General features: G+C 41.2%; 2 protein-coding genes and 1 long non-coding RNA gene across 6 annotated transcripts in view; 2 read left to right on the forward strand and 1 right to left on the reverse strand.

Moving 5' to 3' along the window:
- The window catches only part of LOC134082698 (uncharacterized), a 38,375-nt gene extending 33,045 nt beyond the window's left edge, over nt 1-5,330 (forward strand). The window contains exons 13-16 of the mRNA XM_062538609.1: nt 1-121; nt 2,325-2,487; nt 3,322-4,406; nt 4,580-5,330. The exon at nt 1-121 is cut by the window's left edge and continues 58 nt beyond it. Of these exons, the coding sequence (XP_062394593.1) occupies nt 1-121; nt 2,325-2,487; nt 3,322-4,406; nt 4,580-4,845 (1,635 nt within the window). The 3' untranslated portion in view covers nt 4,846-5,330. The remainder of the gene's footprint in view (nt 122-2,324; nt 2,488-3,321; nt 4,407-4,579) is intronic.
- A 2,182-nt stretch (nt 5,331-7,512) lies between these two features.
- On the forward strand, nt 7,513-9,442 carry LOC134082971 (uncharacterized). The gene is made up of 2 exons (XR_009939681.1): nt 7,513-7,782; nt 8,358-9,442. It is a non-coding gene; the product is annotated as an uncharacterized LOC134082971 (long non-coding RNA).
- Nucleotides 9,443-13,630: 4,188 nt separating this feature from the next.
- Nucleotides 13,631-15,000, reverse strand: part of LOC134082783 (far upstream element-binding protein 2-like) — a 19,349-nt gene continuing 17,979 nt past the window's right edge. For all 4 annotated transcript variants that reach the window (XM_062538784.1, XM_062538765.1, XM_062538775.1 and 1 more), the window contains 2 exons: nt 14,380-14,549; nt 13,631-13,762 (listed from right to left, as the gene is read on the reverse strand). In XM_062538784.1, coding sequence (XP_062394768.1) covers nt 13,754-13,762; nt 14,380-14,549 — 179 coding nt within the window. In that variant the 3' untranslated portion in view covers nt 13,631-13,753. The remainder of the gene's footprint in view (nt 13,763-14,379; nt 14,550-15,000) is intronic.

Here is a 15,000-nt window from a genome sequence, read left to right on the forward strand (position 1 = left end):
TCAACCCCATCAGCCCTCAGAGATCTCTGGCTGGGGAGGAATCAGCCTGGACCCTCAGCACAGCAGCTGCTCTCTGAACTGAAGAAACATCCAAACTGTAAACATATACAAATACATGGAGGTGAATGAATCCATCCCATTGTGTTCAACATGAAGCATGTGTTCACACTGTGCATGAATAAGTGTGATGTTGAAGACACTTATACTGTATAGGGCAGGTCTCCACTGTGCCTGTCTTTACTCAATAGGAGTTTTTTTTCTCAATGGGAGTTACGGTCATCCAGTCCTGTCATTATCTCTCCATCTCAGTTCCCAGATAGCAAAATTCAGTTGAATCAACGTTTAAATATGGTTCAGCAGAAATATAGAAACTACGTTGAAGCCTGATGTTGACATGATATTGAAAGTGTCCCCTCTGTTTTGTGTTGAATCAACCATGTTGACATTGAATCAATGGTGATTCAGCCATCATCTGAATGGGAATCTACATTTAAATTTCAGTTCATTTTATGTTGAAATAATGTTACTGAATCAATATGGTTCAACCATTATCTAAAAGCTATACTAGATAAAAAAATAATAATAATAATATATGAATCACTGAACAAGATAACAGAAGAGGGTTTTTACATTCAGGTTTATTTAATTAATGTCAACACAAAACTTGACATTCAAATGATAAAAAACAAAAGGCTGCAACCAGGGCTCCATGTGAAGATGACACTGTGGGAGAGAAGCAGAGACAACACTCATCACAATGGAACTTTTTGCAGAGCAGACAGTACTACAAAGCAACTGCAAACAGCAATTTAAGAAACTCACCTACAGTTAGATTTTCTTTAATCCTCCTGTACGCCAAGGGGTGTAACATGGGCAGTTTTGTATGATGTCACTGAAGTCCTGCTGTGTATGTTTTCTGTCATACTGCTGAGCAGAAACAGAAAGACATGAATCGTACAAAAGTTGTCTGACATACACATCTTCACTCTAATGTCATTAAAAGGAGCTGCATTTCATCAGGGCCAACCTGCTGTGAATCCCATTTTTTGCAGTGGCTTGCACACTCTAGAACTGGCCCACCGCCGCGTTGAGCAGAGCCCAGTGCTACAGTAGCATGCTGCTGCTCTTGTGCAGTGTTGAGCAGAGCCCAGTGCTACAGTAGCATGCTGCTGCTCTTGTGCAGTGTTGAGTAGAGCCCAGTGCTACAGTAGCATGCTGCTGCTCTTGTGCAGTGTTGAGCAGAGCCCAGTGCTACAGTAGCATGCTGCTGCTCTTGTGCAGTGTTGAGTAGAGCCCAGGGCTACAGTAGCATGCTGCTGCTCTTGTGCAGTGTTGAGCAGAGCCCAGTGCTACAGTAGCATGCTGCTGCTCTTGTGCGTGCTGTAGTCAGAGTTCTATAAAGGCTCGATCACACAGGGTATGCATACGTTTTACCATTTAGCAGCCAAGAGCGCAACAAACAGCAGGTATTGTTTTTTTACTTTAAGTTCAAACTTACCACAAGAGAAGAGGAAAGCTGAACAGGTTGAAAGTGAAGAAGTCAAAGTGGCAAGTTCTGGACCGTTCCAAATAAATCCATAGATGACTGAGAGAGTTTTTATTTTTTTACTTAGATGGGTTTTTTTTGTTTTTCTTACAGGTTACACACATAACACATGTCTTACTACACATGATAAAAAGAATAATTGTCTTCTGTCTTCTGTGACAACGTTACCCCATACCACTCACTGCTTGACTAAAAGAAAAACATGGACATCATTCAGCCTGCATGTTTTTGCGGCTGTGTTTTTGCGGCTGTGCTTCTTCAAACATATTGTCTTTGTTTGGTGAGCGAAGGTGCAGATCATCTTCATGTCTTTGCTTAAAGCCCATGTTCCACACTAATCACAGGCTCATTTTGAACATCACTAGGCCATCAATGCATTACTTATGCTGTAATGAAAATGGAAGAAGTGAATGACGGGCAACGTTATTGTTTTCATTTAAACTAGAACTACACCCAGAGAGTGCAGGCCTCAGCCAAGTTTCACTCTCACTATCAAGAAAAGACTCTGAGGCCCTACACACAGTGTGTGTTATGGTGGAAGTACTGATTGAAATTGTCATTCATTTATTTCATCAGTCACAGAAATCCATCATGAACTAAACTATTGGGGGGTTGGGGAAAGGTGTGGGTCCAGCTGACTGAGCCTCTCGAGTCTAAATTGCCAAAAGTAGCATCAGTGTAGACGTTATTGGGGTGGTGGAGCACTGAGCACATTTCAGCCATTTATCTTTTTTATATCTTATTGAGATGTGCCTTTTTATACCTTTTATCTTCACAGTTGATGAAGTGTTTAATCCAGAGCTGCCGAGTGTTTCACGTGGGTCTGAAGTCATCAGGGAAGATTCCTCAGAAAACACTGTTCTGGACCAAGAGGATTTGGATTCTGTGGACAATCCTGACCGGAGGACAGATGTGAGAGGACTGTCTGGAGATATGGCTGAGTAAGAGGATTTAGATTTACAGAATACATTCATTTAAAAAGGTTTTATGATCATTATGAATCCGTGCTTGATCACAGGCACTGCATTACTCCAATGTAGCCATAGTTTACTGGTGGTTTTGCTAATGCAATTTCTTTGCAGTCACCATAACTTTAAAGTGTCATTCATTTAGAGGGATTTAAGCATTTGCCTGTCATCGTGTCAGTTTGGTGGCTGTTTACTAACAGATGATTATGTGAGGACAAAAGCCATGTAAAAATGACCTAACTAAAGTTCCCTGCATAAAGACTTTTATGTGGTGGGTGAATCTGCTGACTTGAGTACCAGGATGGTAAAATCACTGGTGGTGTTGCAGTGCTATGGCATTACAGATATGATCAGCTGGTTGATGTGCTTAGACTGGATGGTGATTGGGCCATAGGAATTGAGTTTAATTGTGGTGATAAATATGTCATTATTTTAAACTCAATGGGTGATTGGTGACGATCTGACGATGAATATCTAAATACCTAAATGCATCTGCTTGTCTTTATTGTGGGTGGTATGAATGCAGATATTTTCGGTGGAAGCTCTTTATTTGGCAAACATTTAATGCAGTTGTTGTATAGTTGGGAACACCATCATCAACCACCTGATGAATCACCCAACAGCATCATTTCAACACAATGAGTAAATCCTGCAATGAGTGCGGTCAGGTTCACCTCAAAACCACTGGCGTTATAGTTTATATGGTTGTATTGTGCTATGGAGTGTTTTCTTGTGTCCTGACTCCTGAATAAGTATTGATGATGATGATGATGATGATGATGATGATGATGATCTACTTGTTTAAAGGTTGGACATTTCGGCTGGTGAAACTCAGTGTATGTATGACAGACGACCAAACTGCTGCAAATCCTGTGAAGATGTTGAAGACACTTCCCACTGGATCCTGATGGAACCCTCTGTTTCCATGGAGACAGGAGTGCCAGTGTATAAACACAGCTCTCCACCAGGAAGTTTTGAGTGCACAGTGTCTGGTTTGCGATGGGTGTGTGCGGTTGAAGTCTCTCTACGGTATCACTTAAGTGACCCCCATGTATACAGAGCAGAGCTTGCCATGTTGCAGTATGAACCAATTGGTCCCTTGATGGACATCAAAGTGCTCTCAGGTGAACTGTTGGAGGCTCATCTGCCCCATTTTGCCTGTCTGGAAGGTTCAGATTCCTCTCTTAGAGAGGCTGTGAGAGTTCTGCATGGGGTCAACAGCAGTGTAACTCTAGAGAAATGTGAACTGACCCGCTTCCATGCAAAGCTCCTCAAGCCCTCCTTCTCACTGACAGAAGTCTTGATGAAATTCGGAATCAAAATAAAAGCCCACCTAGAGGTGCTAACTTACCGGACCAGGGTGACACCCCTGGTTCTCTTCACATACGTTGTGCCGCGGGATGCTTCCATGATTCAGGCAGTAGAAGAGGATGTACGAGACGCACCAAATGCTAAGAAGATCAAAACACACCGACCAAACATCCCTATTCAGATGAACACTGAGTTAAGCCTTAATGCATACCCCACTGATGCGGAGATATCCCCATCGGAGATCACCCTTAAATACATGAGACCTCCAGAGTTTTTCAAGGTGGTTATTGGAGACTTAGGAAACTTACAAAGTTTTTATTTGGAGATAAGGAGAGAGGGGGAATCCGTATGGAATGCGAAATTGAATAGCTTTGAATATGGTGAGACTGGAGAAATGGCACACAGTCGTGAAATTCCCTCAGCAGCATCCAGCCATTCCCGAGAAGTGATCCACAGAGAGACGTCTTCCACAAGCAGAGTTGCCGGGGGTGATGAGGAATATGCTGAAGGGCCACGCAGTCATGGAATTCCCTCAGGAGCATCCAGACGTGATACTTTAATGGCCGCCATGTCAAACTATGGTACAGGACCCATTCATTGAAACTTCTTTTAAAAGCTGATTGTATACAGAATAAAATATGTGGAGAATAATTAAACTAAGAAGTTTTCTTGTTTTGTTTTTATTTTTGACTGGTGCCAACACTCAAAATGTTAAAAAAAAATCCTAAGCCTTGATTTGATGATTTCTTCCTAGATCGACTGTCCATGATTCGGTCTGATCTTATCAACAACACATCGGGACCTCTACTCCGAGGTCTGTTGGATAAACTTCAAGCTCCTCAGTATGATGTGATAAGCAAGAGGGAGGCAGAATACGTCCTGGAGAGGACCAATGTGCTGCAGGACCAGGTGACCTCCCTCATCGACATGGTGCTGAAAAAGAGGGACAAAGCATGTGGCGTCATGCTCTCCTTGCTCAAAGAATTAGACAGCTATCTTTCTGAAGACCTTGGCCTGTAGGAAGAAGTCAATATTGTCAATGGGGCATTTGTGTGGTGCACTGGTTGGTGTGGACTATAACATTAAAATAAAAAGTTGAATGTCATCTTCATTATACTCCATTCTGTTATATTGTTCTTTAATTCACTCTGAATTCATTCTGTAATACCAACGGTTTCTGAAATGTTACTTAACAGGTGTGCCCTGGCATTTTTATATTTTTAAATATTGTAAACAATGTGATAGAGCTTTTCTGAAAGTGTTTGTGATATTTGAGGTGAGAACCACATGTTTCCTTTGACTGTCCTTCAGTTTGTTGTATATGTGCCCCCTACAGGTGAGAGAGGAGTAGAAATAGAAATGTGAGGTTTGAGAAATACTGATTTGTGGTTTAAACTCTGATTGATCATCAATGCCTGAAAAACAAATGTAAAATAATTGTATTTTTTATATTGTATTTTTTATATTGTATTCTATATTAAAACATCTTGAGTAAATATTGGCAAATATAAAACTGTGGAGTTGTGACTTTCTTGCTACAGTACATCACAGAATTACCAGCCCTGTGCTACTGATTCAGTGAGACATTAGGCTATTCATCGCTATGACTTCAAAGAGAAATGTATGTATTTAGCGTGAAAAGATTAAATGTAAAGGTGTTATGTGCTTTATCGTGTATATATCAGTCAGGTGTCAGCCATCGGGTTAACAAAAGGCATCAAGAAAACCTCTGTCAAGTTGTCAGTGTTACTGGCCAGGCGCATAGACCCAACACATAAAAAGGAGACAAACACATATGACATTTTATAACAAATAAATATATTGATGACACAAAAGTAAGTCAAGGGGATTTGGGATATGGGTGTGAATGTAATGAGTGATTGGAATGCTAGTCTATTTGCCATTTAGGTGGACCTGGATATTTTGAGGATTTAACAATACAAAATTATTATTACTATTATTATGTGAATTAGGCTACGTCAACTCTATGTCCAGTTAGCATCCGGCAGTTTCTATATGATGGGGACCCATGCTATACATTTCTTACATAAAACTTTGGTGTACATGAGTGTGTGCATGAATGTACTGTAAGTAGTGAGCAATCAAGCACCCTGCTGTCTGCAGCCATCCAAGGCTCCGCAGTAGCAGTCTGCCAGAAATAGAGAGGAACGTCACAACAGTCATGTCTCAGACGTCAGGTGAAAAGCCATCAGGTCTCCGGGGGAAACCTCGGTAACACTACATTATGGCTCGCTAATTAGGTGGTAATTGTATGGTAATTTCTATGTAATTTCACGGTAACAATCCGTTGTTACCACTTAATAATTTCTATGCAGTTTCTAGTGCAATTACTCAGTTGTTTCTAGGTAATGACAATGCAAACAGCATTAATTAAGGTGGTCATTTTTATGGTATTTTGATATACAGTAATGTTATGGTAATAATCCTTTGTAGCCACCTTTTACAAGTTATTTCCATGCAGTTTCCAGTGCAATAACTCTGCAGTTTTTAGGTAATAGCGATGCAAACAGTTTTCAGTTTAAGTATAATCAATGCTTTTGCAATGAAAAATTAAACATGACTTTTCCCTCTGAGGTACAGTGATGTTCACTGTACTGAACCATTTCAAATTGCAGTAGCACAAGTTATGACCCGCAAGGCCGAATGATAAATAACATCCAGATTTTTTCAGTATAAGGATGAAGATGCATGTATGTTATATCAACATAATCTAAAATTAATAAGTAGTCTAGACCAATCTTTTCCATGCAGTGAAGGAGAAACGTAGCCTAGAAACCTAGATGCACCTAGCGGCAGCAAATGTGAGTCTGGCTGGTCAGAGAGAAACATTTTAGACAAACATAGAAGCTTAACTTAGTTCTGAGATTTTTTAAAAAAAAATTTTTTATATGGACCCCAAAGGATAGTTTATTGTCAAGCCAAATGCAAGGAGTCCAGCAAGAGTCATGTCTTAAACCATTAAGTCTTCAATAATGAAGTCATTAAACCAATCAGTTCATTCTTCATACAGTTGCTATCTACCCACACAACACTCATCTCCCCTTAAACATATGAGATGCCATTTTCAGTCTCAACACTAGATGGCAGTGGCGAGTAGCTGCACTGGCTGGTGTGTGCAGAGTAGAAGGAGTCGGAGTTCAGCCCAACTGATAATGGGAGACTGAATGAGAGTCTAATAGTGTAATAATGAGGATCACCTGCAGAAGCAGAATGAGTTCAGAGTCCAGTTGAGTCCAGTGACGCTGAGGAAAGAGAGACGGGGTAGAACAGGACAGACAGAAGACTCCAAGAGGCCACAAGGCACCACAGTATACTGTACTGTAGGTTGCTATAGTTATGTTAGCAGTGTATAGGAGGGAGAGGCTCTGACTGTTCACGTGCCCTCCGCCCCCAATAGACCTCTGGGGCCGGTTGCACCAACATGTTTACGCCCGGTCTTAAGCTACGCCGGTGTTCTGTCGAGTTGGGCTGCCTCGTCGAGATGAGCTACCGTAGCAGAATTCGATAGAACGTATCTGTTGAGATGGGCTACCTATCAAGTTGGGCTACCTTAATACCTATCAAGTTGAAAAGTGCATGGTTTACAGAGAAAGCAGCAGTGAGGTTCAGTTGTGCAAAAAGTGTAAAGTGAGGAAGACCAGGTTATGAAGTGAGTGCTTAGTGCATGTTCAGGTGAAGAATAGCTTGTAAATAGGTACTATCCCTAAAGTGTGATGTTTTACATCTGATACTACTGTACCTTCTCCCTGGGTGACTGTGAATAGATGGTGTGCTGGATGGGAGAGGTCAGAGATGATGTTTACGGCTTTCTTGGAAAGAAAAAAAAGGCAGACTACAGCCAACGATTTTAGAGGCCCTGTGTACTACCCTCTCAAGCCGTTGTTTGTCCTGGCTGGTGGTGGCACTACCATACCATGCCAGAGCAGGATGGAGAAGGTGAGTACGCTTTCGATGGTAGCCTGATAGAAGTGGATCACGCCTGCTTGACCGACCCCAAATTTCCTCAGCTGGCGGAGGAAGTGTAATCTCTGATGGAAGGAGGGGACCCACTACTTGGCCATTAATGGAGATGGGAAGGTTTGACAGGCAGGATGGTGTTGAAAGCTGAGCTAAAGTCAATGAACAGTACACAGGCATAGGTGGACTAAGTATCAAGATGCTGTAGAATGAAATGTGTGCAAAATGACTAGACTACTAGACGTTCAAAGATTTTCATGACAACAGAAGTGAGTGCAACAGGCCTATAATCATTAAGACAGGTTATGTTAGTTTTCTTGGGCACTGGGATGATCAGATTTAAGACATGCAGGTACCATTGTACTGTTAAGAGACAAGTTGAAGATGTTAGTGTGAGTTGGAGCAAGTTCATTTGCACAGTTCTTTAATGTAGCTGGTGTCACCATCAATGTTGAACTACTCCATAAAGACTTTTAGCAAATTGGTGTAAATAAAGTGAGTTAGCTTGAAAATGTTCCACTCAAGGTGACCAATTGTATATTTTTCTTTCACAGAAAAGCCCAAGGACTCAGAACATGAAGCCAAAGAAGTAGATGATGACTCGGACCAGACATACCAAATGGAAAAGCCCATTAAACAAAAGTAATCAACCCTACTGGAGATGAATGCGAAATTCTAAATCAAGTTTTAACATTAGATTTCTAAGTTTCCAAAGGATAGGTCAAGCAGAAGTAGTGCAAAAGGTGTCCTACTTGCTTCGGTAGGAGGGGAAACGTATAGTCTAATAAACGTTTTTAGTCTTGCACCAAATCGTCAAGGTACTCATGGCTGTCAGTTAGCGGTATAACAATATTTTAAAAAAAATTTTAAGAAATCTTAAGTGATGAAATATATTGCTCTACGCTCTATAGGGCTGCTTGATTATCGTAAAAATCATTATCACGATTATTTTGTTCAATATTGAGATCACGATTATTAGATGTGATTACTCAGTGATTTTGGAACTATCATCCATATTCAAAATGCAATTTTTAAAAATGTTTTAGTTGAATTTTAAATATAATCCAACAGGAAAAAATACATGTAAAAAGATAATGCACAAGACAACTTGAGACAAAAGGAGAGCATTGTAATGAAACTGAATGTTGCAAAATAATGATTATATTTTGATTATGCTATTTTCATAATTGTTTAATTTGAGTTATTTCACAATAGGTTTCAAAGAATTGCTGTACTACTTTAAGATTATTATTTTTATTTATGTGGTGATGATGATGCCTCCCTTCCTTCAGATGGAGGCTGCTGAGGCAGTTCATCAATACAACACACACAAACACACAAATGACGTGGAAATAAAGCATGCCATGCTTAACTCATCAAGTGAAGTGTTATTTGGATAAGATCGTACCAATGTAGTAATACAATATGTATCTACTCATGATAAAGTGAAGGTATTGCTACAACATTTAAAGGTGAATATCTCTGGCCTATCACTGAGATGTGTTTATAGTCAGAAGTTGCAGAGCATCTTCAAAAGTATGACACCCATTAGGCTCCATGATCTTGGCAAATTTGAGCTGGTTTACCGAGATGTTGTACCACTTAAAGAGTGCAATAAAATTGTATTAATTAACTGTCATCGAGTCCATTTTCTTGTCTCAACTCAAGAAGTTAAGCCTACCTTACACTGATAAGATTTGGGAAAGATTGTATTTTAATGCCTCTCTTTCAAGCTTTGCTCAAAAGACTACAATCTTTCAATAATCTTTCCCAAATCTTGTAAATGTAAGGTAGGTTATAGTTCATTTTGCGATGCATGGTGCCAAAGGTGTGGTGGTAAAATGCAGGTGGGTAAACTATGAATTCTCATGGAAAGGTGGACTATGCCATGTGGTAGGCTCAGATTTTCATAAAAGGCTTTCAGAACATGTTTGATGAAGGTTATTGTTCGATGTTTATAACAATACCACGTGGTATTGATTAATAAAATATATGAATGTATATTGTTAATGTGGATAACACAGTGTGATTTTTGAATGTGAAAAGTTGCAATTGGTGAATAAACTATTTTGAGAGGTAGATAAACAACAACAGGTGGATAAACTATTTCTGAAATTGTGGATAAACTACGTTTAGCTGCTACTTGCGTTTATCTTCCACGACATCCCTGCCTTTAGCAATGTTATGATGGGTTATTCCGATTAGTTTAGCTAGCTAACAAGAACACATTTTACACGATGGGAAATCAGTCATTTATTTTAAATAATCGCCTACCTCGCTATTTATTTTTACATCATCGTTACACGACGACGTAGTAGACATTTATACATGTTGAGTCGACTAACTATCCACATCCTCGCTGTTTACATGGACGCTACCTCGGTGTTGAGAAAGGTAGCTTAAAATGACAGTCGTTTTACTCCCAACATTCGATTTTGACGGATTTTTCAAGTGCGCTTGCGCGGTAGCTCATCTCGACAAGTAGCTCAGATTGACAGAACACCGGTCCTAACTCAGCGTTCTAAGTCCAACCTGATAGATACGCCAGTTGCACCATCAAGGCTTAGCCCTTCTTTTCGCTAAGACCGGGCGTAAATCTTACGCCTACTCAGTAGTAGGCGTAAGTTCTTAAGACCAACATTTTAGCACTTCTCACAGTCGTTTCTAAAGCGCAAACTACATTGTTATTAATCCCATGCTCGCTTGTTGGCCAGCTAGCACTCGTTTTAGGTTGACACTGCACTACGCCAGCCTGGCAATCATTCAGGGGCTTTCGGTATCATTCACGAATTAAAAACCTTTATTAACAGCTTTGTACATTCCTAATAGCATAACCATACACTTGGAAACATTTCAAAGATGCATATTAGCCCGCCCTACAATTACGTTTAGTGCATAAAAATAAACCGTGTAAGCTAACGTTACATTTGTTAGATAATTGCCTGTTACGGCATTCCTAGCACAACGTGGCTGGTTGGCTGACGTTATTTCGTATTCCAATGGGTCTAGCTCTTTACATAACATGCAAACTTTTTACCTGCATTTTACAGTGCAGATAACGCTTCTACCAGTTAGAGTTGTTCTGCCACAGCCTATTGGTAGCCTTAATCTCTGAAAAGATAATGCTATAATGCGTCTCCTTTGCTTATTCTATATCAAGACATAATGAGAAGGAACTAGGCTACAGTAATTGTTAAGTTATTTATTTAGCTATTTAAATAGGTGCCACTTCCACGCATTAGGCTACATGTCATTCACTTTAACCGCTGTTTCCTCCGAACGGGGGACGTGATTGACAGAGAATCTTTAAAACAGGCAAGTTGTCATTGTTCCGTAGGCATTCACATGGACGCGCATCGCTAAGACCGGGCGTAGTTAAGACCAGGCGTAAGTTCTGCTGGTGCAACCGACTTTAGTTGAATTCTAAAGACTGGTCCTAACAAAGACCAACTTAGCAGTTAGGACCAGACTTAGTAAAGACCAGTTGGTGCAACCGGCCCCTGAAGTTCACCTACAAAAAAGCTACCATCTCCGCCCAAATAAGGAGATCCGGTATCTTGAGATCTTTTTCTATGGGAAAATAACATGGGGATCTTCAATCATCGCACCTGTTAAATTCTTGCAGGGATGAAGAAACTGGAAATGCAGACGTTTTGCACTTCACAGTATCCACTCGAAGGCAGAGGACAAAACTGTGATCTTCAGTAGGTGAAGACGGCACACTTTGGTCTTTGCTACTCCAGAGCCAACTTACAATGCAACTTGCCATAGAGATTCAGAGATCTGTTCAGAATGACTTGAAATGGTATTCAGCTCGACCAGCAGTGTAATGCTCACCAGTGTTTAAAGGTGAACTATGCACGTTTTCTTTAGCTTGATTTGCCTGAACTATTTTGGGTCGAATGACTGCTGTCTCGCTTTCCCCTAGCGCCTCTGAGCGGGAAAACCACGCATGCAAGTTTGTGCCACCGGGACAGAAACTCTCCAGCCTCGCCATCATGCTCGTCAAAAGGCGGCTGACCGATTGAGGAGTTTTGTCAAATATACACGCTAAAGCTGTAGGGGAAGCTTTGCAGAGAAATCTGCAAGCGTAAAACGAGTGAAAACGAAAAGGGTGATGAAATCGCCAAACCTGCATAGTTTCCCTTTAATGAATATTAAACTGGCAGTTGAGTACTTTTAAATCTATTCAAAAACACACACACAGAGCCCAATGTACAAATCTGTCTGATGAGAAGTCTGTATATCCTCTTTTATTGTGAAGTTCTTAAAAACAAGCAGTAAAAAGTAAAAAACCAAGCGTACAATATATATATATATTTATATAACAGCATGACTTCTTGGAACTCAAGGGGGAAAAAGGGGCAAAAACATAAAAAGGTCAAATGAGACATCCGCTTGTAAAGAAAGGAGGGAATCGACACTGCAGGACAGAAGGGCTTCTTTTACGTACCATCACACACACACACACACACACACACACACGCACAACTTAGACCATCCTGTGCATGCAACATTATGCACACACACACACACACACACACACACACACACACACACACACACACAACTTAGACCATCCTGTGCATGCAACATTATGCACACACACACAATCACACAACAGGACATTTTTAGCAAGCAAAATTACAGACAGACACACACACACACTTGTGTACAGTGTACAACATTGTTTTGCTCTTCAACGTTGTGTACATGCAAGCACACACTCAGTTTAATCAATCAGTCACATCGTACAGTTACAGTCCCTCACACACACCAATGTTTCAGACTAATATGTACACTGTAGGACACCAAGTCAATGCTCACTTCCATTCATACATACACGATTCAGTGTACACAATCTCCTTCACCCCGCTACTGTGTACACAGACAGACAGAGACACACACACACACAGACACACACACACACACACACACACACACAAAGTGTATTGCAATAGACAAGCCCACACTCTTATTTGTGAAAAAGAAAAAGACACAGGGAGAAAATGAGAAGTACTTCAACACTAGGAATGTTCCAACTCAAAACTAGAGATTTCATTTCATTTAAAAACAAAATAAAACAACTAAAAGCATATGAAAATCAAAATTCACTTATTATAAAAACAAAAAAGACAGAAACATTTTGTACAAAGGAGCAGAATTTGTTCTATGCAGTAGTAGAATCAGACTGATGAGTGCTCAAAATGGACTACTGGAGGGGGTGAAACGGTTGTTAATTCAAACATGAAGATAATGGAGAGAAAGGAAGTCATTTTACAACAGTCAAGAAGGAAACGGGAATAATTACAACAGCCAGAAGGGGCGTGAGGGCGAGGGTTGTTGATTTCCAGAAAGTTCAGTTAGAGGGGGGAGGGGAAGGAGTTAGCCAGTGATGCAGAATTCCAGAAGGTTCTAGCATAGAATGTTATGGCCAGGCCAGGGGAGTTCTAGAATAGGATGGTTACGGTGACCTCCAGAATACTCTAGGGCTGGACTGAGGAGGGCTGGTGATCAGCGATGCAGATTTTTTTTTTTTTTTTTTTTTTTTTCTTTTCCTTTTTCCAGAAAGTTCCCTTTTTGAAGCGATGGCATATTTTGATCAAGACCACAACCCCCAAAGTTCTTTCACCCCAGAGAAAGAGAGACTAAAAGGGAAATCAAATGCAAAACCAACAAAAAAAAACTGATTTTGCTGTCTTTTACAGTTCTCACATTAGTTAGGGTGGTTGGAGTTTGAGGGTCTGTTAAAAAAAAAAAAAAAAAAAAAAAAAAGACAATGTGAAGGAGGATTTTCTTTCATTCCCTCAGACATAAAAGGAGTAAAGCAAAACTAAACTGCTTGGCTCCAGGTTCTGGGCAGGGGGGTGGAGATGCTGGAGAGAGAAGGGCAGAGTCCGAGGGGAGGAGGAGGAGGGTGGTGACGTTCGCCAAACAGAGAGACGGGGCTTCACTGCGCCTGCAGAAGAAGAGGGGAGAGGAAGGTGAGGAAATTGTGTTAAATGACGCTTTCTTAAGCAAAAGATCGACCATAGTCTGTTTTAATGATGGGAAGTTTGTCAAACTGTGTGGAGCATTCAATTGGAAATACATTTTGCATTATTTGACTAACAATGACATGTCACACACTAAAATAAAAAACAAATGAGATGTAGATTTAGTAACACCAGGATTTAAACCAAAGTTATTTAGTCTACTATGTCGACTTGTTGTCCCAGCTCTATTCCAAACCAGAGGTCGTTTGGGTGTAGCCAGTGTCTTTAAGGGGGTGTGTGCGCGTGTTGTGCGCATGTGGTGTGCGTGTGTACCTGCTGTCCCTGTTGTGTTGGGTGTAGCCAGTGTCTTTAAGGGGGTGTGTGTGCGCATGTGGTGCGCATGTGGTGCGCGTGTGGTGTGCGTGTGGTGCGCGTGTTGTGTGCGTGTGTACCTGCTGTCCCTGCTGCCAGTGTCTTTAAGGGGGTGTGTGCGCATGTGGTGTGCGTGTGGTGCGCATGTGGTGTGCATGTGGTGCGCATGTGGTGTGCGTGTGGTGTGCATGTGGTGCGCGTGTGGTGCGCATGTGGTGCGCATGTGTACCTGCTGTCCCTGCTGCGGGGCGGCCGGTTGGCTCTGTCCAGTCTGTCCGTAGTAGGCGGCCTGCTGCCTGTAGTACTCGGCCCAGGCGGCGCTGTAGTCCTGCTGCCCAGCTGCTGCTGAAGCTGCTGGAGCCGCCGCCGCCGCAGGAGCTGCTGGAGTTCCTGCCTGAGCTGGAGGGAGATGGAGAAAGAAAGAGAGAAAGAGAGATGGAGATGGAGGGGGAGAGAGAGGGAGATGGAGAAAGAAAGAAAGAAAGAGATGGAGATGGAGGGGAAGAGAGAGGGAGAGGGAGAGAAAGAAAGAAAAAAGAAAGAAAGAAAGAAAGGAGGGGGGAGAGAGAGGTGGCATTAATAAGAGTTGTTTTCATTCAGGTTTCGAAGGGCAGTTTTATCTGCACGTTCGGAGAAATGAACAGACAGATGTTCAATAGAGGTGTAAAATCCTTCATGACTATTCGACACAATATTGAACGTTCAGAATTCCCCATGATACGATTTGATTATAGATATGTTAAAATATAAAGTAAGTTTCAAATAAATCGACAAAAACAGAACGGCAATGTTTTAGAGACGAACAGAAGATCATCTCTCTAAGGACAAAGGCAACAGGACACACACACAC

This window comes from Sardina pilchardus, chromosome 1, assembly GCF_963854185.1.
Source record: "Sardina pilchardus chromosome 1, fSarPil1.1, whole genome shotgun sequence".
In the NCBI taxonomy this organism is placed as follows: domain Eukaryota; kingdom Metazoa; phylum Chordata; class Actinopteri; order Clupeiformes; family Clupeidae; genus Sardina; species Sardina pilchardus.